At 36.2% G+C, this 25,737-nt stretch overlaps 1 protein-coding gene across 2 annotated transcripts in view; it reads right to left on the minus strand.

The window, feature by feature from the left end:
- The window catches only part of LOC141402434 (sodium-coupled monocarboxylate transporter 1-like), a 150,895-nt gene that overhangs the window by 15,369 nt on the left and 109,789 nt on the right, over nucleotides 1-25,737 (minus strand). The window contains exons 5-11 of one of the 2 annotated variants that reach the window (XM_073983763.1): nucleotides 17,411-17,462; nucleotides 17,283-17,350; nucleotides 17,064-17,218; nucleotides 16,757-17,006; nucleotides 16,311-16,691; nucleotides 15,851-16,020; nucleotides 15,331-15,782 (exon numbers count right to left, since the gene is read on the minus strand). In XM_073983763.1, coding sequence (XP_073839864.1) covers nucleotides 15,494-15,782; nucleotides 15,851-16,020; nucleotides 16,311-16,691; nucleotides 16,757-17,006; nucleotides 17,064-17,218; nucleotides 17,283-17,350; nucleotides 17,411-17,462 — 1,365 coding nt within the window. In that variant the 3' untranslated portion in view covers nucleotides 15,331-15,493. Of the gene's footprint in view, nucleotides 1-5,314; nucleotides 5,367-5,436; nucleotides 5,503-15,330; nucleotides 15,783-15,850; nucleotides 16,021-16,310; nucleotides 16,692-16,756; nucleotides 17,007-17,063; nucleotides 17,219-17,282; nucleotides 17,351-17,410; nucleotides 17,463-25,737 lie in introns of those variants that run through there. The other variant, XM_073983778.1, reaches the window with a different exon arrangement.

A 25,737-nucleotide genomic window follows, 5' to 3' on the forward strand; every position in this document is an offset into this window, starting at 1 on the left:
CTTTGAACTTGAACTAAGTTTGGACAAAATATTACGAAAGCCAAATTTTGGACCGAGTCGGCAGATCCGTTCGAGAGTTATCTTGCGCTGCAACTACTATACACGGTGTCATAGGGTTTTTTGTAACTTTCAGGCTATTTTCTCAGGAAGTATGGACTTGCCCCTAATGAAACTTACAGCGTCGTATAGAGGACAGCGAATACAAATTGCGTAAACAAAAATCAAAGCGATTCAAGACCAGGTCCTAAACTGAACTTTTCCGAAATTTTGTGTGGGAGGTTCCCGATAGAGTGGACCGATTGAGTCCATATTGGAACCTAATCTAAGTTTGGTAGAAATTACACGATGTGCAAAGTATGGACCAAATCGGTTATTCCCCGCAAGAGTTATCGTGCGCACAAGTTTTGAGACAATTTTTGAACATTTGTGGGGGAGGTACCTGAAGGAGTGGACCTATATGGCCCATCTTCGAACTTAAATCGAATCTGGACAAAATATTTCGATACCCAAAATTTGAACCGAATCGATTGATCCGTTCGAGAGTTATCGTGCGCACCAGCCAGCCAGACAGACCGACAGACTGTCTGGCTGGTGCGCAGTGGAAGTGGAACTTTAAGGGATTTTCAAAGTACATGAAATTAATAAAACTTTTATTGAGTTCGTTAGCTTAGTACCCCACTACAAATGGTCCATACTCAGTTTGCCGAATTACTCCACGAAATGACTTAAAAATGCACTTAAAGTTGCACTTTTTTGTAAGAAATGTATTTTTGATTCATTAAAAAAATGGAGTGGCGCGGACTAATGGTAAGTCAGTATGCCATGATTTATTTTTCTTAATATTTTACAAAACAATTATGATATTTTACACTTTAAAAAAATGCAAAAAAGCCCTTATTGTCTTTGTGCAATTTTAGTCGGAAAGATGTAATTTTTTTAAGTTGTCAAAATTATAATTTTTTATTATCCGTGGACATTTCAAAAGTGAGTTCCGTACATTCACGTCTTAATATATATATAATCTGAAAGATTGGATTCTCCTCTGTTCGCAAAGCTATAAAACTGCTGCGGCATCGCGCGGTCTTTGGAGATATTCAAGATTTTCTAAAAAGACTTCGGAAATTTCATTCAGTTGCATTTTCCAAAAGTGGAAGGTAAATGCGACAATGAACGCCATTGTTGACTGTGTTTTGAAGAAATGGACTCACTAATTCTAACAATGATAAATTCTGTAAAATTAAGAAACCTCTCGCAATTTTTCATAGTTTTGACCTCTAAATGTTGGTGATTTACATATAGTGCAACATTTTTAGATGCTGCGGTGCAAATACCAAAATACGTTAAAAATTTTAATGCAGCGCAGACCTGAACTTGTTCTGAAGGACATTATTAACAAAATTAATGGAGCAGACCTGCTGAATCGACCAATAAACATTATAGATACAAATGAAAACAAAAAATATTGACATTTTACTCCTTAGTAGATGTGTATGGTTGTGGGGCTTCACCCAGAAGTGGACCTATGTTGACAGCTTTTGTGTGAGGAGGTTTTTAATCGCTAACATCTTAAAATTTACATTTGCATCGAAATCGGCTGCAATTTTTGTCTTTAACCTTTAAAATACCCAATATGAGGGAACCCGGAATGTGGGGGCTATTCCAAAGCGCGAACCTATATTAAAATATTTTGTACATGAGCGTTGCAGGAAACCGCGGGTCTATGTGGCCCAAATATAAGAAAAATTGGTGCAAAATTTTAGGAATCTACACCTTTTCCTTTAAAAGTTATTAGTAAAGTTCCGCTAAAGTGCTCATATTTTGCACTGTGCGACGGTATGATTTTTGTTTTTGCAACAACTTGTGTTCGCTCCCCCAGAACGACGGTACAAGTTTTTAAAGCTTTAAAAACCTCGACAGCCACCACATGTATTGGCTGGTGCGCACGACAACTTTCGAACTGGATACTGGGTAGTTCGAAGTTCGAAGATTATACTTATCGGTAGAGCTTGCAAAAAAACGATAGCACTAACGATAGTACCAATTCTTTTATTTTAAATCCAATATCGATAGATAGTTTTTATACCCTCAGCCTTTAGGCTAAAGAGGGTATTTACACTTTGATACGACCAAAAATGTGCCTCATCGAAATAATGGTTTTAGACCCCAAGTATGTTTGTACGAAATGTGTTTCAGACAATTTTGAGTACACGCAGAGAAAAAATATTTTTCGGTTTTGTTGGAACAAAAATATCTGTTTTGGTTCCAAAAATGTATTTGTTTTGTTCAAATATTGTAATCCAAATCCAAAAATACCATCTTTTGTTCCGAACATAGAAAACAAAAACAACTTTCGAATTTCCGCAATATTGTAAAAATCGTTAACAATACCGATTGTAGGAACAATCATAATCTAAATTTTTTACAAAACATATTGTCAGCCCTGAAAACCAGATACTAAATTTTTTGATTTGAGTGTATATACTTCTCATATACACTTTCCACACAACTTTGATGTAAATATCGCGTATAATATTACGACCATTGATGAACGCAATACATGGTTTGCTACTTTAGTTGAAAACAAAGACAAACAAAAGCCACAAGCAGCCACCACAACATAAGGAATAATTAAACACCATAACAAACATGAAAAGAAAAGAAGAATGAAACAAAACAGAAACAAATAAAAACAAGAGTCTCACAAGTACATACACACAAAAACAAAGGTAAAGGCAGCATGTCATACAAACACACCACAACTCACCAAAATTGTTTTTTCAACACGGCATCGAATAGCGAGAGAAGAGAAACAAATTTTCGAAGAAAAGAGAGAAATATTGTTCAGTTGACACAAACTATTTTTGGATTTACAATACTACATGAGGAATCCAACAATATGTTAACAATACATATTTTGCTCTTGGAATATTGTTGGATCAAACATATTTTTTTCTCTGCGTGTAGATCTAGCAATGTCCGTCCGTCTGTCTGTCTGTCTGTTAGTCTGTCTGGCTGGTGCGCACGATAACTCTCGAACGGATCAATCGATTCGGTTCAAATTTTGGGTATCGAAATATTTTGTCCATATTCGATTTAAGTTCGAAGATGGGCCATATAGGTCCACTCCTTCAGGTACCTCCCCCACAAATGTTCAAAAATTTTCGCAAAACTTGTGCGCACGATAACTCTTGTAGGGAATAACCATTTTGGTCCATACTTTGCACATCGTTTTATTTCTACAAAACTTAGATGAGGTTCCAATATGGACTCAATCGGTCCACTCCTTCGGGTACCTCCCACACAAAATTTCGGAAAAGTTCAGTTTAGGATCTGTCCTCAAATCGCTTTGATTTTTATTTACGCAAGTTGTATTCGCCGTCCTCTATATGACGCTGTAAGTTTCATTAGGGGCAAGTCCATACTTCCTAAAAAAATAGCCTGAAAGTTACAAAAAACCCTATGACAACGTGTGTAGTGGTTGGAGCGCAAGATAACTCTCGAACGGATCTGCCGATTCGGTCCAAAATTTGGCTTTCGTAATATTTTGTCCAAACTTAGTTCAAGTTCTAAAATGGATTATATCGGTCCACTCCTTCCGGTACCTCCCCCACAAAAGTTCGAAAATGTTCGGAAAATTTGTGCGAACGATAACTCTTGAAGGAAGTAACCGATTTGGTCCATACTTTGCACATTATAAAATTTCTACCAGACCTAGATGAGGTTCCAATATGGACTCAATCGGTTAACTCCTTCGAGTACCTCCCACACATAATTTCGGAAAAGTTCAGTTTAGGACCTGCTCTCGAATCGCCTTGGCTTTTGTTGTAACATCTTGTATTCGCTGTCTCCTATACGAAGGTACAAGTTTCCTCAGGGGCAAGTCCATGCTTCCTGAAAAAATGCCTGAAAGTGGAAAACCAAACCCTATGACACCATGTTTATGGCTGAAAGCGCAAGATAATTCTCGAACGGAAATGCCGATTCCGGCCAAAATTTGGCCTTCGTAATATTGTTTCCAAACTTACTTTAATTTCGTAGATAAGCCATATCGGTCCACTCCTTTAGGTACCTACCCCACAAAAGTTCAAAAATATACGGAAAAATTGTGCGCGCGATAACTCTTGATGGGAGTGACCGATTTGGTCCATACTTTACACATTCTCATAATATCTACCAGATATAGATCAGGTTCGAATATGTACTATATTTGTCCACTCCATCCCGTACCTCCCACCCAAAATTTTTGATATGTTCACTTTAAGACCTGCTATTGAATCACTTTGATGTTTGTTGAAGCAACTTGAATTCGCTGCCTCAATTACGATGTTAAAAGTTGTTTCAGGGGCAGCCTGAAGGGTTTAAAAACCCCCTATGGCACCCCCATTGGTCTATGTCGGTCCATTCCTTTAAGTAACTTTTCCGCAAAATTTTTGAACTTTTATCCTAATCAAAATTTGTGTGGGTTCATACAACCAAAATTTTGAAAGCCCCTAAATACATAATGTTCAAACATTTTTAGTGCGACGTGTGAAAGTAGTTTTGGAATTTTTCCCAACCGTAGATCTAGTGGTCCTAATTTAGCTTCTTAAGATAATCAACCAAAACTAGGAAAACTGACAAAGGGACAAGGGAAACTTTTATCATATCAATGAGTGCACCACTATTCATATTAGATCAAGGTACGGGACCTACTGTTTATCACCGAGTCCGAACAGCGTGTCTTAAGACAGCACTTGTAGAGAAGTTTTACATGGCTGGAATACTCAGGAAATGTAGCCAAAAATTACTGAGGGGTATTTTGACACCGTTCAAAATTTGATATTGCCTGGACGGGAATCGAACCCATAGCATGGTAACTTATGAATTTAATATCCGATTTGATCCGAACAACTCCTTCGGATACATTCTTCAAAATAGTTCAAAATTAAACAAGTCGATGGCTTTTCGGGGATCTTTTAGAACTTCTTACCGAAGGTATTCCATGTGGCTCTGATAACCATAATTTTTTTGTAGTTGGGACGTCCATGCCCTATAAATGTGCTATACAAAGTCCCACCCTAAGCAACTAAAAAGGCTGGTAAAAACGATAAATATCGAAAATAGTGACTGGTATTGGTTAAACCTGCAATGCAGGATGATTTCCACTGATTAATCCAATTTTCCTGACTTAAGGGCTCTAAATGCATTTTTGTCGCCTACGAAAATTCGTTTTATTTGTAAAATAAACACGTGGTATTAATTATTTGTAAAGTCATAGGCTGAGGTTGTTTATCTGTCGCCAAATTAAACAGATCCTTTTGTTATTTGTACTTACCCTGACTCAATGTCAATGCAGGGACATAAACAGCAATTGGTAGCCATAAAAGCTTTAATAAAAAGACAAATCATTAAAAATTATACTTTTTATATTTTGCCATAATTTTTACGGGTACTCACAGTTTTAATATTGAACAACACGGCGCCAAAGAGTCGCATGCGACGGCTAAAACGCTTATCGAAATACTGAAAGTAATAATTCATTGTTATGATTTATGTTTAATAAAATATAAATATTAAATGCTAAAACTGAATAAGTGTTTTGATTTTGGTTTTATGTTCGCGTTGCCATCTTCTTAGCAAATGCAAAATTATATCGCTAATTTAGTCAAAGAGGGTCATAACTCAAAACATGAAATTAATATCATACAAAAAAATAATATAACTGCATAATCCATAATTTTTATAGAGCAAGCTTGATTTAATACTTATTATCGGTTCGTAAACATTGTCTGCTGTAACTCATTGAATTCTTAAGATATCTGAAAGAAATTTTGCACAACAATATGATTTTGATTTAAGACACTCTTTGCGACCCCATCGAATAATATAAAACAAAACTCAAAACATTTATTTTGTTCTTTACAAAAATTCTTTAAAATAATACCGAATTTAGACAAAAGAATGTTTTAAAGGGTACTTACTGTCCAATTATGCTTATAGATCTAATATCTTCTATTAATTAAGTATAAATCTTAGAAATAATATTTACCTTATATTTATTTGGTAGTCTATATCAAATAGGAATATAAAAAATAGGAATTATAAAAATAAGAATTTTTATACCCTCCACAGTAAAATAATTTGAACTAAAATGGAACTGGAATTCCACAACACGTAATAGGCTATTTTTTTTAAACAAATAAGCTATTACCTGGTACTTCAAAATCCACTATAATATTTTACAATACGTATTAATTTTGCGATATTTTTAATATATTTACTTCCACTTAAAATGAAAGTTGTATTCATTACAGAAAATATTAGTCAATTGTTTCAAGTTATTCTTCGAATGAAACAAGAACTAATATAGTTTTAAAATGACTGTCTTAGCTGTCAAAGTTGCCAGATTTTGTACCAAAAATTTGACATTAATTTTTTATTTTTGGCCAATGGGCCAAAATATAGGCCGAAAGATAGTCGGGTGCAAAAACGTAGCGTTCAAATACTAATACGCTAATGCTATGTTTACATTTACGAAATCCACTCGATTTCATCTGTCAATTCATTTGTGCATACGTCAAATGAAAACTCATCTGAAATCGATTGGATTTCATTTGACGATTGAGCAATTTAATTGATAGTTGAAACTGAGTGGATTTCGTAAATGGAAACATAGTATAATAAGATTACATACAACAGACGGACAGATGGAAATGGCTAGATCGACTAAGAACTTTATCCTCATCAGGAATATTTTATTAGTCTGTCCTAATCCCATTGTTGTTGCTTTAATAATCTAAAACAACTATGTAATTTATTAGTGGAGAATATGTAACATTGTTTGCCAAAGGAATAAAACAGGATAGACTGTAGTTTCGATTCTCTGCACAGATTGGTTTCTTGTTTATGGATATTCTCCGCCGAAGTTATTTTTCAACAACTTCTTCAACAAAAAACTTTGATACCCAAACAACTTTTTTTTCAAAATGATGGGAAAAACCGAGTAGCTGATGAAAGTAGAGCTAAAAATATGAGACACGTTTATCGGCGTTTTAAAAGTTTACGTCGGAAAGTAACCAAAGTAGGCTGGGCAAGTTCCGCCCATTTCTAGTTTTTTTCGAAATAGTTAAGTTAAGATATTTTGTAATCCTTGCATTTTAGGTATATAGTGTCTTTGGCATTTTTACTAAGGAGCATATAGGAAATATTCTTGAATATTCATGCGGTTCATCAAAAGGGTATTTTGGTCCTTTTTTGAAAATCATTCAAAAACTTCATTAAAATGCGATCATATCAAATTCAAATATTCTACAAAATTATTGTTCATAAAATTATCAGAACGCACCAAATGCGTAAATCATATCTAAACGTCAGGAAACTCTAAAAATGAAAAACACGTTTTAGGTATAAAGTCGGACTTTATCTGAGATTGTTTAAAACTGTCCCACAAAACATAAATTTAGAGAGCTGACGTCAAGGACAAAAATAATCTTCGTCAAATTGCACTATGGGTCACCAAAGAAATGAAATGTCGATTTACAATATGTACCATGAAAATATCAGTATCAATTTTGCTGAAAAAAAAAACATGAAAATATTTCCAATTTTTTTGATAAAAAAAATTTCCGCTTTTTCGATTTAATGCATGAACGTAACATGAAACTTGGTTCTACGTGAAAAGTGTCAAAAGAAGAAAAATTCTATACAAAATTCCACTATGAGTTTCAAAATAAACCATATATCTAGGTAAAAGATATATGTTGTGCGCTCAATATAAACATCTTTTGAAATATTTATTGTGACTATATATTTGAAAAAAAAAAAACTTTGTAAAATTGCGTATTTTTAGTACTTTTAACTTTAATTACGTAATTAGGATAAGCCATTGGTTGCTTATATATTCTATGTGAATATACGCGAGAGGTAGGATTTTGGGTAGGGAAATCCCGCACCGGGAGTTCTCGGGAATTCTCGGTTTTTTGGTTACGGAAAGAAAATCATATTTCCCGGCAAACCGGGAAATATCTTTTTACATTTATCACAGCTAATATTGAATGAATAAACTATGCAAGTCACTTTTTTACCATAGAATCAGAATGAGATTAGATTTTAGAGAATTAATTACTACAAAAGATTTGGAAATGACTTTAATCTACAAAAGTGTTTTCAGGCAAAAAGTTTTAAGAGCCGCACCAAAAACATGGACTACGACGGACTTTTTTATTTTAAAGTCCCATTTTTATACCCTCAGTCATTGGGCTAAAGAGTGTCGGCTGGCTGGTGCGCACGATAACTCTCGAACGAAGCCACCAATCAGGTCAAAAATTTGGCATTCGAGATTTTTTTCAAACTTAGTTTAAGTTCGAAGATGGACCATATTGGTGGTCCACTACTTCCGGTACTTCTCCCACAAAAGTTCAACAAGGGAATAGCCGAATCGGTCATAATTAGACAGCGGATACTATGCAAATGCATATATGGTTAAGATGGTCGTAGAGACAATCTGATTAGATAGAAACTCGTTTTATCACAAAACAAGTAACAACGGTGTTAAGTTGTCATACCTTGTCATACCCTCCACCACAAGTTGTATTGAAGTAAAACGGAATAATTAGTTTCCTTTCGTGTATGAAGAAGACTTAATACTAAATTTCAGCAATTTCGGTAAAACAATGTCTATCTATACCGATAAATTTCTGGCGGAAAGTTTTTAGACTCAAAGAAGACTAAATACCAAATTTCCTATATTTCGGTAAGAGAATGTGGCTAAAACTTAAAAAATACCGAAAATCAAGAAGTACGCTTCTATGGGGATATAGGAAGACGTGGACCTATGCAGATAATACTCTTCTGCAATATTTTATAACTCTTGGAAGACGAAATAACGAATTTCAGCCATTTCGGTTGGATATTGACGTCACAATCTTCAGTATTACGAAAATCGTTTTATGGGGGCTATATCGAAACGTGGACCTATACCGACGAATTTTAGTCAGAAAGGGGGCAATATGAAAGCGTGGACCTGTACAGACATATTTCTGGCGAAAAGTTTTATATCACATTGAAGACTAAATACCAAATTTCAGCCATTTTGGTGGAATATTGAAGACACAACCTTCAAAATACGAAAAATCGGGAGGTACCTTTTCATGGGGTCTATATGAAGGCTTGGACCTATACCGACAAATTTAAAGGGGAAGTTTGAGTACCCCCAACGAAGTCTAAATACCAAATTTCAGCCATTTCGGTGGAATATTGAGGCCCCAACGTTCAAAATACCGAAAATCGGGAGGTACCGTTCTATGGGGGCTATATGAAGGTGTGGACCCACACCGACAAAGTTCTGGGGGAAAGTTTTATACCACCAACGTAGACTAAGTACCAAATTTCAGCCATTTCGGTGTGATGATGTAGGTAAAATCTTCAAAATACCGAAAATCGGGAAGTACCGTTCTATGGGGGCTATATGAAGGTGTGGACCGATACCGACAAAATTCTGGGGGAAAGTTTTATACCCCTAAAGAAGTCTACGTACCAAATTTCAGCCATTTTGGCAGGATAATGAAGCTAAAACTTTCAAAATACCGAAAATCGGGAGGTACCGTTCTATGGGGGCTATATGAAGGTGTGGGCCAATACCGACAAAATTCTAGAGGAAAGTTGTATACCCCTAAAGAAGTCTACGTACCAAATTTCAGCCATTTTGGCAGGATAATGAAGCTAAAACCTTCAAAATACCGAAAATCGGGAGGTACCGTTCTATGGGGGCTATATGAAGGTGTGGACCAATACCGACAAAATTCTAGGGGAAAGTTGTATACCCCTAAAGAAGACTACCTACCAAATTTCAGCCATTTTGGTAGGATAATGAAGCTAAAACCTTAAAAATACCGAAAATCGGGAGGTACCGTTCTATGGGGGCTATATCAAAACGTGGACCGATATATCCCATTTTCAATACCAACCATCCTACAAGTAATAAAAACTTCTATACCAAATTTTGGCTCTCTATCTTTAAAATTGCGAGCTGTATCTTAATTTCAACAGACAGACGGACGGACGGACAGACGGACATGGTCAAATCGATATAGAATTTTATGCTGATCAATAATATATATACTTTATAGGGTCTCCGACGAATATTTCGATGTGTTACAAACTGAATGACAAATTTAATTATACCCTCCATATGGTGGAGGGTATAAAAACAAGTAAAAAAGTATCAGTCAGCTTTGCCGACAGAGATATACCCTCAGCCTGTAAATTTTGAAACAATTTTTTTCCGAAAAACGCATGTATTTAGGGAGTTTTAAAAATTTTGGGCGTTTGAACTGACAAAAATGTTGATTAGGATTTAATATCAAAAGTTTTGCGGAGGAGATACTAAAAAGAATGGATATCCAGCCACTACATATGGTACCATAGGGGTTTTTTAGAACTTCAGGAAGGTTTGCTCAAGAAGTATGAACTTGCCCCTGAAACAACTTTTACCATCGCAATTGAGGCAGCAATGCAAGTTGCTTCAACAAAAATCAAAGTGATTCGAAAGCAGGTCCTAAAGTGAACATGTATCCGAAATTTTGAGTGGGAGGTACCGGATGGAGTGGACAAATATAGACCATATTTGAACCTGATCTATATCTGGTAGATATATTAGGATGTGTAAAGTATGGACCAATTCGGCCACTCTCTTCATGAGTTATCGTACGCACAATGTTTCCGAACATTTTTGAACTTTTGTGGGGGAGGTACCTGAAGGAGTGGACCGATATGGCTTATCTTCGAACTTAAACTATGTTTGGACAAAATATTACTAAGGCCAAACTTTGGACCGAATCGGCAGACCTGTTCGAGAGTTATTTTACCCTCCAACCTCCTCACACGGTGTCATAGGGGTTTTTGCAACTTTCAGGCTATTTTCTCAGGAAGTATGGACTTGCCCCTGATGAAACTTATACCGTCGTATGGAGGGCAGTGAATACAAGTTACTAAAGCAAAAATCAAAGCGATTCGAGAGATGTTCCTAAACTGAACTTTTCCAAAATTTTGTGTGGGAGGTACCCGACGGAGTGGACCGATTGAAACCATATTAAAACCTGATCTAAGTCTAGTACACGCTCCACGGTGGGCAAAGTATGGACCAAATCGGTTACACCCTTCAAGAGTTATCGTGCGTACAAATTTTCCGAACATTTTCGAACTTTTGTGGGGGAGGTACCGGAAGGAGTGGACCGATATAGCTCATCTTCGAACTTAAACTAAGTTTAGACAAAATATTACGAAAGCCAAAATTTGAACCGAATCGGTTCATCCCTTCGAGAGTTGTCGTGCGCTCCAACCAGCCAGACAGACAGACAGACGGACGGACATTGCTCAATCGACTCCAAATTGTCTGAAACACATTTCGTTCAAACATACTTGGGGTCTAAAACCATTATTTCGATGAGGCACATTTTGCCCGTATGAAAGTGTATATACCCTTCATAGCCTAAAGGCTGAGGGTATAAAAACGAATTAGGCACAGACATTTTTGCATATCGTGCATATTTTGATATATTTTTACATATTTGCATAAAATGAGCTTATGGAAAACCATATGCAAAATATATACAAGGATTTGTGGTCTAAATATCCCACAAAAATGGCTGAAATTTGGTATTAACACCCAGTTTTTGTAACTTACTTTTGATCGTTCGTCTATATTCGCAATAATTTAGGCATCCATAGCTCAGCCCACAGATGACATACAGATTTAATTTTTCGTAGATTAGTTCCATATATAGTTATGAATTCCTCATTTAAAAATCAGGACTCTACATTTGCGCTAAGGAGAGTAAATCGATCTACAAAATTTGACAATTCGTGTGAGAAGAATAAACACTTTTACAAAAACAGGGGGTAAGTCTTCGTTAGGGGTATGCAACTTTACAACTGAAATTTGTCCTCATATGTCCACTTCTTTACATAGCCCCCGTAGAACGATACCTCCCGATATCCGGTATTTTGAAGGTTGCGGCCTCAATATCCCACCAAAATAGCTGACATTTGGTATTAAGTCTTCCTTGGGGGTAAAAAACTTTCTACCTAAAATTTGTCGGTTTAGGTCCACGTCTTCATATAGCCCCTATAGAACGATAACTCCGGATTTCCGGTATTTTTAAGGTTGTGGCTGTGGTTATACATTTCTCTATTTTATTGACTTGTCTGAAGAGAAGTTTAAACAGAAGAATTGTACACACCAACATTTTTGTTACTATTATTGAAAGAAAATATGAAAAAGGTATAAATTTTGCATATATCATATCGCTCATGTGCTCAAAGAGTGGCATAACTCAAAAAATGGGTTTTTTGAGTTAGCAATTTCTATTTTTTCTACGACTTCTACTTTACCTTTTGTGAAATTTTCAAGTTGATATCTCTAAAACCCAAGGATTATTTTCTAGGAGTTTGGCATAAACCATCAAAAAAGTTTTTTGCATTTATGGAGCACTGAAACACTTCAAGTCGTGCTTGATCTTGCACAGAAATTTAGCACTGATATCTGGCTAGTTCTCTGCAAAATATGGTCCAAGTAGTTATTTTAGTTTTTGTGTAATAATGTTTTTATGTTGGGAAGTCAAATTTCAATCGCGTTTTTCTCGAAACTTGATTTTTTGAAATGTGTCACTCTGTGAGTAAATGAGCGATATGTTTCGATTGCAATTAAATCAGAAATATGCCCAGTCCCAAAAATTTGACATGGATCGGATCAAAAATAGGGGTTCCATAAAATCCCGCTGTCTAGTCATAATTTTTCATATGGGAATATTAGTTCCAGGCATAGAATGGGTTCCACACAAAACTCGGAAAAAGTGAAGTTTAAAAGCTCCTCTCGGATCGATTTGAAAAATTTTCCGCAGTGTGTCTTTACGGGCTCCCTTACGACGGTACAAATTTTGTCGGGAACAAGTCCATACTTCCTGAGATATTGCCTTAAAATCTCCAAAAAACCTTGACGGCAACAACTAAAATGGAATGATTGGTCCAAACTTTGCACATCGTATTATTTCATCTGGTCATGTATCAGATTGGAATATGGACTATATCGGTCCAGCCGAACCTCCAACATAAAATTTAGAAAAAGTGCAGTTTAACAGTTCATCTCATTTTTTTTTTTTTAAATTCTATCCAAAAACTTCTACATGAAGGTCCTGTTACGACGGCGCAGCTTGTTTTGGGAGAGCAAGTCCACTCTTCCCGAGTTAAAGGCCCAAAATCTCAAAAAAGCCTGCCGGTACCAACTACATTGGGTAGTTCGTAAGATAACCGTCGAAGGGAGAAATCTCCCACACTCTCTCTTTTAAATGTTTGGCATCATGTTTTGTGTGCGGCCCTAGTTAAAAGGGTACAATTTCGGGGCAAATCCATACTTCTTAAGAAATTGGCTCAAAAACTCTAAAAGCTCCTGGAAACGTCAGAAATATTTTATTCGCTTATTTTCCTTATGTCCGAAGTTGAGGGTATATCTCTGTCGGCTCTGCTGACTGATATTTTCTTACTTGTTTTAAGCAATTTTAAGCATAAGAACATAAAACATACAATTTTCGAGGTCCATAAAATTGGAATTTCTGATCAATAACTTCATTGTTTGAGCCAAATCACTTTCCATCGAGCGATTTCCTTAAGCTGAAAACACATGCAACGCGTGGGTAAAGTTTTGTGTCTTTTTGGCCGTTTTTACACTGTTGGGCATGATGCCGAAAAATTCAAAGTCTTTTGAAATATATGCCGGAAAACATATCAACGCTGGACTTTGGTGTCGGCGTCGCCCTGTTGTTGTTTTTTTCTCAACGCCCAACACAAACCTTTACTCCAACGTTGGATGTGTTTTCAGCTTTAGCCTTGAATATTGGAAATTGTCAGTGTGGGCAAAATCCGGGCAACATGGTGCATTTTTCCATATTTTTGCGTTTTTAATCGATAGAGCAAAAATGTGTCATCCATTTTTGAGCCCGCAACTCTTTGAAAATATTGTATTTAATATAAGTTACTATGGGAAGATAAAAAATCACGGAAATATTGCTCCTCTCTCGTATTTTAAAATTTCCCGGGAAATCCCGGATTCCCGGGAATGGCGATTTTATGATTCCCGTTTCCCGGGAATGATAAAAACCGGGAAAACCCAAAACCCTAGTAAAAGGTCTACAGCTATGGTCAAGTGAAAATATAGGTGACATATGGGCTCTCACATACACGATTTGGCGTGGTCCAAAATAATACAATGATGGGAGTAACTGCTGTTAATCTAGTTCATAGTTCCTTGTACTAGTTCCAAAACGTACCAGTAACATCCAGTACCAGGGCCATTGGAACTGCGAAGTGAACTAGATAGTTCCATATAGTTCCTTTGGGGCAACTCTACTGTAAATGTTTGCAAAACAAGACAAACCTTCTTCACTGTCACTGTGTCGTTGGTTAACAATGAAGGCAGCGTAAAAATACTCTGGTGGAGGGTATAAAAATCAATATTTTTGTAAGAACAGTTTTATTATCACGGAAAAGGCGAAATAAATCTGAATCGGTGGTATGACGACAATTTCCTCCTTCAATCTACGTAGAATATTTGGTTTCTTTAATTAATTTCTGTATACCAAATATATGCCAAACATGTTTGTTAAGTAGGTCCCAATTTACATTAGGCGAGTTTACTTGCGGCAATTGTCAGTTTGTGGGTGAGAGAGGGTGTTGAGAGGCAAAGGGTAACCATATACCTCACCTCTCTCTCCATCAAACTGACAATTGCCGCAAGTAAACTCGCCTAATGTAAATTGGGACTAGGCACGGTGTTCTTGAAGCAACTCTAAATGGAAGGTGCTTACACCTGGGAAGCTTTTGCGGGTTCTGAAACTACAATTTTCATATATGAGAAAAATAAAAAAACAAAAAATCGCTGGAGCGACTTTTAAATATATCGTGGTTCGATTTGACATTTTTAGGTTTTCACGATTTTGCTTGGAAGCCGCAGTCCTATCGAACTGGTACTAAAAAAATATTGTAGCTATGAAAATTCTTTGCGATTTTTTGTTTTTTTGTTTTTTGATTTTTCTCATCTATGGATGGACATTGTAGTTTCAGAATCCAAAATATCCAATTACAGTTCTGTCTTATGTTCTGATTACAACTGTCAGAAGTTTCAGTGTGGCAAATTCGGCAATCGCTTAGAAGCATTTATATACCCATTTCGGATGTTGTACTAAGAAATCGGACACTTAGTGTCTAGTGTATTTACTTTATTACAAAAAAATCCAAACTCAAATGTAATTGTTTAGAATCAATTAAGAAAGAATACTGAATAAAAAAACTATTTAAATATTTTTTTTTTTTTAATTTATATGTTATTTATTTATTATCTTAACCAACCACCAAAATCATATTTACATACATATAAAAAAATAAATTTTAAAGAAATTGTACTAAATTTTGTAAAACCAAAAGAAGAAATGCTGGATTAACAACAACTATAACAACAATGAAGTCAATTATATGTATCATCTTCTGTATTTTGTTTTAGCGCTTCCTTTTCTTTCTCCTCCAACTTAGTCAACTTGTCCATATCCAAGGGAACACTGCTGTATTTATAGGGTTTCATATATTTCCTCAACTTGGGAATTATTAAGTCGGGATTAACTTCACTGCTGTCCTGTTTTCCGAAATATAAAGTGGCCAGAAGAGCGACGATAATTGTTGTTGCTGCCCCCAATGCAGTGTTTAGAAGGAACGATAAATGATGGAAGGCATGGGGTAGAGTTTCGGGTGGTGGAATGCTGCAAAAGCAAGAGGAAGTGAGACATTTTAATTTTTTTATTGAAAGTACAAAAGTGTTAATCTTTACCCAGTCAGTGTTGAGTTCTTGATGTGAGACATATCAAATGCGTATGTGCAACCCTCTATTGAAACTGGTTTGGTGGGGAATCGCAAAATTCCCAAGGCAGCATCAATTTGCGAACGTACTGCAACATAAGCCATGAGCAAAGTGCCTGAGATGCAACCAAACAAAACGCTCTGAAAAAAATTAAATTAAATATTTTGGTGCTTAAAACGTTTGGAGTACATAAAGCTTTTGGCGGCCTCGCATAAGCCATCGGCTGCTTTTAAATGTGGAAGAATAAAGCATTGAGTGAAGGATATTGCTTTTGTTCTTCCAGTTTTTATTGCAAACCAGTCGACAGCCATGCGAAAAAGGCAATGGCATTATGTGTCTTAAGAAAAGCTCTGAAATGCTAGTTCGAATCCGAGCAGAGAATGAAACTCGCTCAGATATTTTTGAGCTGTAGAAAATCAATCAAAATTACCTCCGTTTTCACAAAAGGCATTGTCATGCCCACGGTGAACATTCCAAACAATGGTCCAGCTGTCATAGAACCAATTGTGGTGGATAACTGCATTACCATACCCAGTTTCTCGACCACCTTTACCATTGCCATAGAACCCATACCAAATACCACAACAACGGCCCTAAGACTAAAGGCAGTTTGTCGTTCGGTCAGCGGTTTTGAACGATAGGGTTCAATGAAATCTTTTAGGAATACACCTGCCAGAGAATTCAAAGCGGTAGAAAGGGAACTTAAGGCTGCACTAAACACCCCAGCCACAAAGAGACCAGCCAAACCGGGATAACTACCGGCAATTTGCATTACATATAAGGGCACTATTTGGTCCTTGGCATGGGCGAGCTGTAAGAGAAAAATTTAATTGGTAAATACACCTTAAATATACGATGGTATACCATCCTTCGTACCTTTGTCGTCAAAGGATCACAATCATGATAGTGGGCAAAGGCCAACAGGCCCATATAAATACACATGCCCAATATGAACACCAAACCAAAAATGAAAATGATCAGGCACTTCTTTACTTCCTTCATGCCGGGCAAAGATAAAAATCTCTGTACCGCAGGTTGATTGATACAAGTATGTTGGATTTTTAACATGGTACCGCCAACGAAAACGGCAAAGAAGCCCATACGAACAGTGGGATCCAATGTGAACCTAAACAAAACCAACATATTATGAAGTGTCTTCAAATATCAGCAGCAGCATACTTACTCTGGAGCCTCTAAACGTCCACTTGCCAAATTTCGGTCATACACCACACCCATACCACCCAAATCCAGTGTACCTTTGATTATTACAAAACCCATGGAAGCAATCATAATGAAACTTTGCAACACATCTGTCCAAATGACACCCTTAATACCACCCTGCAAAACAATTAACAATGTTTTAAATATAAAATTTGTAAGATGTGCCCCAGTGAAGACTCACTATGCAGGTATAGAAGGTACAAATGACGCAGGTCACCGGTATAATGGTATAGAGATCAATGCCAGTTACTACAAAGAAAAATAAATATATCATTTTGTTATAGTATTTGTAAGTGAAAAATTACTTACCTTGATTGAAGGTTAATGCGGGCACATAAATTGAAATCGGCATCCATAGAAGCTATTGAAAGTCAGTAAAGAATTTTACAAATATTTATATATTTTGATAATTACTTAGGTATCATTGCTCAGGTCTACCACAAATTAAGGCTTCACAAGTAAAAGAAGCAGTCGGCTTTGCCGATATTTAAATGCCTTCATACTATAACTCAGCATGTAAGAAACCTACGTAATAAACTTCTAAGGAATAGAAGAATTCCATGGGAGGTATTTTAGGGACTAAGATAAATCATTACAAGATTTCAATCGAATATTATAACTCCATAGAAGACTTCCATTGAAGATTTGAATTGAATAAACTCTTCTGTAGAATCTTTTTCAATGGATAACTTAAATGTCGTAAAATATTCATAATAGCACGGGTAAATGCCAATTAAATTAAATGTCTTCATTGGGTATACGTGGGGTCATAGCTCATACGCAATATGGAACATACGTATAGTTACTAGTAGAGCGTATACGTGTTGCCACAACTTATACGCAATAGGAAACAGATGTTTGCACTGGGAACTGAAGGTCGAATTGGACCAATAAAGAGATTTTATTAGGGTTGGCGTTTTTATTTGGGATGAGCACTTCTATTTTGCTTTTCAAAATAGTCTGGCTTAATCCGATAGTCGTTGTTTTAATATTTCAATAAAACCTGTTTAATTTATTAGTGGAAAAAATTGGCGATGTTTGCCAATGGGTAAGACAGGGAAGAATATAGTTTCGCATCTCGACACAGATCCTCAGCAGCTCCATTTTTTCTTGTTTTTCAGCAAGAAAAGTTTTATACCCAACTGCCAATTGCTCGCTCAACTAGATACGTGTCCAAAGAAACACTCTGATCAAGAATTTCTTTGGCACTACCTAAACTCGAGCATCTTCACTTGCAAACAAAATCAAATCTTTACCACTACTACACGTTCGTTGAGTCTCAACGAAAAACACATAACTAATTTGTTGGTATTGCTTATGACAACAATAAACGATAATTTGACGGTGCCCGGTCTCACAATTAGGGGGGTTGGCGGTTTTTATTTGTGATGATGACTTCTATTTTACTTTTAAAAATAGTCAGGCGTAATATTTATTAAAACACTTTAATTTATAAGCAGGAAAAATTGCCGATGTTTACCAAGGGGTAAGGACACGTATTTATTTGAGCGATCAATTGACACTTGGGTATAAAAAGTTTTTTGTTGAAAAACAAGAAACAAGGGAACTGATGTGGATCTGTGGCGAGATCTGAAACTATAGTCTTCCCTGCCTTACCCCTTCGTAAACATCGCCAAATTTTTCCACTTATAACTTAAAGTTATTTTAAAAACATATTAAAACAACGACTGTGGGAGTAAACCTGACTATTTTGAAAAGCAAAATAAACAGACTTTAAAAAAATTTATTCTATTAAATAGGGGCAGCTCCATTTGAAGGCTTTTGTAGAATAGGTGGGTTTTACATAAATCTTCTACTCATTGAGATAATTCGATAATTGATATGAGATCTCTAAACAGGACTTCTAGAGATTAGAAAATCTCCATGGAAAGACTTCTATGGGCTAGGCGATATGAATAGAAGACTTCTAGAGGTCTCCTAAAGAATGTACAGTATAATCTCGATAATCCGGATACCGCCAAAACATGCGAATTATACGGATTACTCAGTAGTTACGAAAAACCAATATTTTGGGTCTCCCCTTTGATGGATAAGTTTGGCGTTATTTGCAGGAAACATTTAACACCGTGTAACCATGGTGTAATGGTAAGCCGCCTTGCACACTTTATGCCTGAGTTCGATTTCCACGTAAGGAAACGCAAATGTTGAACAGTTTGAAAATACCGTTCAGCGTATTGTTGACAAAATTTCCTAAGTAATTCAGCAACTTATCCACAAGTTGTGTCGTAAGACTCGCTGTTCGCATTCTTCTACAAAAAGTGGGTCACATCTCATTGAGCTAATAAGTATCCCTTGTCCCTACGGGGATGTTAACTTTAATGTTGACTTTAAATGACAAGAATGGTTACCCATTTGATGCGACGGTCTCCTCGTCGCATCACAAAAATTTTCCGAGAAACCTTAAGGGAAAAACTCAAGAAAAGAAAACCAGCGGGCTGATGTTGTCTGTTCTACGGTTCGAAAGAAATTCAATTTTATTTTACTACTTTGTTACAGCTAGACCTTAAATCTCTAATCACTAAACAATACACATGCACTTATTTACTAATGCACGATGTGCCTAAAGGTATATGCACTCCACACAATGTGTGCGTTGCGGGTGATAAGGAACATAGATATTTTATTACCAACCCTTCTATTTGTGGCCGACAGCTGTTATGTGTAAAGATAGATTAATAGCACATTGCAATGTGGATCCACTTGTATGGAGAATGTAGCCAAAAATATTTAGAGTGTAAAAATCAAGTCAATGCGCAGTTTACAGCTGTGTGCTGCTGCGAAGAGTGTTTTAAGAAACCACGAGCGTAACATTCTCCCCCCTTTCCCCTCTGGAGGGGGTATATGGTAAGAATTGTTTTATGCTGTTAATACAAAATGACATGAACAAAGGTCTTATGATGCAAAAATACGCTTGGGGAAACAAAAAAAAATCCAAAACTACATAAAATCTAACCAATTTAGCGGATTAAAAAATCTACATTTTTGTCTGAAATGTGGTAAAATTTTTAATATAGATCTTATAGTGTTCTACCTGGAAGAAACGTGCCGCCAACGTAACACAAATTTGGAAGAAGATCTCTTCATTTTGCCACTGATACCAATTATGTTAATGTACGCGGTCAGATAACTGAATTATACACTAAAGCTTTGTTCCTTTACTTTTTTAATGGCAAGAGTGGTAAAGGAGAAAAGTGTCAAAATTGTTCAAAATTGCTCTCTCATGAACATTTTTACCAGAAAAGTAAAGGAACGGAAAAATGGTAGATCCGGCAGCAATGTCAGAAAAAAAAACATAAAAAAAAATCCATTTTCGTCTTTTATTTCAGTTTTTAGTTTAGTGTTTGGGTGCCACCGTGGTGCAATGGTATGCACGCCCGCCTTGCACGCGGTGGCAAAATACCCCTCAGTAATGTTGGCGACATTTCCTGAGTATTTAAGCCTTGAAAAACTTCTCCACAAGTGGTGTCTTAAGACGCGCCGTTCGGACTCGGCGATAAACAGTAGGTCCCATATCATTGAGCTAAATATGAATCGGGGTGCACTCATTGATATGAGAGAAGTCTCCCTTGTCCCGTATGGGATGTTGTGGAACAATGTTTTTTTGTGTTGTCAGTGTTCGACTTTTTCTTCGGTTTTTCGTCCATTTTGTGAAATAATCGTCAAACAAAAGTCGAAAAATCAATTCTGCCATTTTCTACTTGCAGAAATTTTGCTGGTAGCCTGTGGTAGAAGAGAAAGCCATTTTCGCTCTCTCTCCCCTCTCACTCTCTTAAAAATTGCTTCCAGTTTTGCCACTTTTCGGGGTTAAGGAACGCTTTGCAGGTTAAAAATCGTAACAAATGGTTAAAATGGTAACCTCAGGTAAGTAAAGGAACACAGCTTAATATATCCATAGTAACCCTATTCTAGGGCAGCATTGGTCAGCGACCTACCATTTATAGTCTGGCACTAGATGGCAGCTGATTTTAACAATGAATAATCTTAAACCCATGGCCTACTTTGGAAAATTATTCCCAAGGTGGGCACAGGTGGGCATCATGACTAAAACCTTAGGTCAAATTTAAGTACAGGATCGAATTGGCATTACAAAATACACTAAGAAAATATGCAGCTAACCAGAATTTCACAACACGCTAAAACACTATTGTTTAATGAAAATTAAGCTATTACCTCTTCCTTCAAAATCCACTATAATAATTTGCTGTACGTATTTGTTTCGCGATATTTTTAGAAGATCGCGTTCGAATGAAACAAAAATGAATATATTTTTAAAAAGGTCCATGTCATAGCTGTCAGATTTGCCAGATGTTGTACCAAAATTTTAACATTCATTTTTTTTATTTTTGGCCAATGGCTGGATCCACTGTGCATTGGTGTGTTGACTGAAATCTACCTGACGCCATTAGCAACAATTCTACAAAATTGTCCACCATTTATTTGGAATTTTGAAATATATAATTTTCTATTATTCTTTAAGGGAAACCTTTAAAATATTTACCAAATAAAATTTGGAACCACTTTTCTAGGATTGAGTCAGCCACTTCGTGTGCTAGGATAGCAAATAGGCAAATTCAAATTTTTAAAGGATTACGGACCTTTTGCTTTTCAATTTCTATTACAGGGTTGTATGTTTTAGGGCAACTCATTCCTTACTAAAGTTATGACCTGATGACGTTATTTCCAAATGTAGGCAGATTGGTCTGTAACACAAACTTGGAAATATATTTTAGGATAAATGGCTGGACAGAAGAATCATTTGGACGATTTTCTCTGCATACTAAACGAACCTATCGGTAATTATAATCCTAAAACACTGAACAAAGCTATATTGTTCTTGGTTTTCTAAGCCAATTTCAATCAAATCATATTCAGCACTTTACGTTTGCCAAGGCGCGCAGCTTCAAAAATATGACTAATTTTTGCTAACGAATCAATTTTGCATTATTTTCGTTGGAATAAAATTTAAATTCAAATCACTACTGCAAACAATAAAATAATTAACAGAAATAGCTTAGTGTGAAATAAAAATAGGTAAAAACACTTTTTAAGTTAAACAGTTTTATGTTAAACATACATTGCAATGTTTAAGATAAATGTACTAAAAACCAAAAAATAATAAAATAGATACAGTCGTGGGAATTATAAACATATGCATAGACTAGACTAAAATAAAATAAAACCGTGGGGCACGTCAATTGTCTACAATCGTTGATTAAAATGTTTGTTTTGTAATGTTACACTATAATTAGGCAGTTATACAACCGACAACGATGGACGTGTGATAAGTAGGGCTAGAATGTGGAAACAAGCTAGCAAGCTCGATTATAAGCGAGTTCTAAGGTTTCATAGTGGTGAGCGAGTAGTACTTTGTCGATTAAAGACAAACTACGAGCAGTGAAACGCTTCCTCGCCAGGCAGCAGTGTGAATGTCCAACGATAAACTAGTTGAAACATCTCTTTTATTTACATGGAGTGTGGAGTGTGGAATTTCCATGAGCAAGAAAATAGTAAGTAATTTCCTCAGCGTCTGCGGGCCAACTGCCTAACGACGAATTAAACGATTTTTCTATCGCACATTAAGTCGATAATTTGTACACAATTGACGTGCCCCACGGTTTTATTTTAGTCTAGTCTATGCATACGTTTATAATTCCCACGACTGTATCTATTTTATTATTTTTTGGTTTTTAGTACATTTATCTTAAACATTGCAATGTGTGTTTAACATAAAACCGTTTAACTTAAAAAGTTTTTTTTTACCTATTTTTATTTTCTAGTTTTTAGTTTTTATTTCGCATTCTGTTTAATTCATTTAGTGCTTCATTATTGCAAGGTTTCTTGCCCGTTAGTTTATTGCAGTCCAACTCCTCTATACTCTACTAAGAGCCACGTAGGCTTGACCTTCTTCAAACAGTTTCGCACCTAAGTATATGACTGCGTGATCCACAGTGCTGCCCTGCATTTTATGTATTGTAGAAGCCCATGATAGTATTAAAGGCAACATTCTTCTTTCAGCCGTCCCGTAATTGTACTTAGCTAGAAACTGTATAGCTTTCGGGTGTATAAGATGTACTCTATAGTGCACTGTATTCTTCTTGTCAAGCCCTTTTATTTGATACCCATATTGGTGGGATTGATAAAAAATTGTTCTTTGGTAGCGGCGGTCATCTTAGATTTCAATTTTGCATAGTAAATTTTATTCTACTTGTTGAGACCTTTCATTTGATACCCATGTTGATGGGATTGATAAAACCTAAGTTATCCGCCATTTTGTAGAGGCCGCCATGTTGGATTTTAATTTTATATAGTACATTGTATTCTACTGGTAGAGCACCTTCATTTGATACCCATATTGATGGGATTGATAAAACCTACGTTATCCACCATTTTGTAGCGGCCGCCATCTTGGTTTTCAATTTTTTATAGTATATTGTATTCTGCTTCTTGAGCCGTTTCATTTGATACCCATATTGATGGGATTGATAAAAACTACGTTATCCGCCATTTTGTAGCGGCCGCCATCTTGGATTTAATTTTTTTATAGTATTTTGTATTCTGCTTGTTGAGCCCTTTCATTTGATACCCATATTGATGGGATTGAAAAACCTACGTTATCCGCCATTTTGTAGCGGCCGCCATCTTTAATTTATAATGATAATAAATAAACATAATTGTATTGTCACCAAAATCCAAAGTGTATACAAAATTTCAGATTAATCGGTTGACAGGAAGAGGGTGAAATTTGAATTACTAAATTTGACCCAAGAATAAATAATAAAACAAACGGGGTGAGCTAAATAAAACAATTTAAAAAACAAATGAGTGTACGGATTATTGAAGTAAACAAACTGCCGGGTGTCCGGACTACAGCATCTACAGTGTACATATTTTTAGTGTGCGGATTACCGCGTTGCCCGGGTTATCGAAACTATACAGTATAAACATTCATAGAAGCCTTCAATAGAACCAAACTCCTCCATAGAGGTCTACTATAAACCTTCTAAAGAATATGAAATCTCCATTGAGGTCTTCTACGGAATAGGAGACTTACAATGTAGACTTCTGTAGAATTGTAGACCTCAATTTGAATCTTCTGTAGAAAAAATTGACGTATTATATAGAGCAACAGATGTCCATAACGGTTGTCGAATAGACTTCCTTAGAACCTTACTATAGATCAAGAAACGTGCAACGTGGTCTTATATAAAAAAGGATACCTGAGTAAAGACCTACGATGTCTTTAACGGGAGACCTTCGATAGAATGAACACCTCCAAAGTGATATATTATCGAAAGGGAGTCATCAATGGAGTTTTTTCAGTGGAATATGAGACATCCATTGAGATTTTTTATGTAGCGGGAGGCGCAGTATAAGTCTTCTACAGACTAAGAGATCACCACAGACGTGTTGTATAAAATAGAAGAGGAGGTTTCCAATAGAACTGATATATCTTCATAGAGGTATAGGAAGAAGAGGAATTTTGTTGATTTTTGTCGGTAACTCAAAAAATGACTTAGAGAATCACACTACTGGTCTTCTATAGAATTGGATAGGAGACCTCCATAGTGGGCTTCGACAGAACAGGAGACCTGCATAAAGATCTACTATAGAACACGAGAACGCCATAGAAGACTTTTACCAGAGACTCGCTAAAGATGTGTAAACACAGCACTAGAGGTCTTCCATAGAATAGGGGAGCCACCATTAAAGTCTTCTATATATTTTGAGACTTCCATAAAATTCTCTTTACAATAAGAAGCCTCCATAGATGTTCTCTATACAATAAAAGACCCCAATCTACGTCTTCCACACACTACCAGACCTACAGAAATGTCTTCTGCAGAATAGGAGACCTTCATAGGGGACAATAATAATATTTTATATCTCCATGGAGACTTTCATAGAGTAGTATTCTACAGAAAAGGAGAGCTCCATAACTGTATTCTATAGAATAACACACCTTCAATCTTGGAATGAATTGAATAAACTCCTACTTTCTTTAGTGAAATTATTAATAAAATTGAGGTAGTTGGGTCCCCCGGAATTCATTTTGAGCCTTATAGCCAATGTTATGCCACCAAAGGATAACATTATAGATGTTTTCTATAGTACAGGCGACCACCAAATAAGACTTTTATGGACTTGGTGAAATGCACTGAAACCTTCAAGAGAATTGCAAACCCTAAAGTTGATGAAAATATCCCAATAGGTCTTCTTTGGGCCATTATTTCAGGAATGTACCGTTGTAATAGGGTCGTAAAAACCTTCTGCAACAGATTTCAAATAGAACTGGGACGTGTCCTCAGGTTGCACTTTTCCCAAATTTTGTGTGGGAGGTACATGAAGTCAAAATAGACATGTGTAAAAGGGGGAAATAGCAAAAATTCCCACAAATCGAATTTTTGTGGAAAGCTAGGGTTTGCCATTAGAAGTAACATTCTAAAAGTCCCCATCGATCTCATGCGTGCAAACGAAGTTATTCAGGCGCAAATGCCCCTTTTTTATTTTTCTCAAATACGGTAAGACCTACCAGAACACGACTAAAGCAAAAATTGTCTATAAGAATGATCTTTATGACTTTTCAATAGGAGTCGCCATTCTTGAGATATCGTGAT

The sequence above is a fragment of the Musca autumnalis genome, unplaced genomic scaffold, assembly GCF_047663935.1.
Source record: "Musca autumnalis isolate F117 unplaced genomic scaffold, ASM4766393v1 scaffold_1, whole genome shotgun sequence".
NCBI lineage: Eukaryota > Metazoa > Arthropoda > Insecta > Diptera > Muscidae > Musca > Musca autumnalis.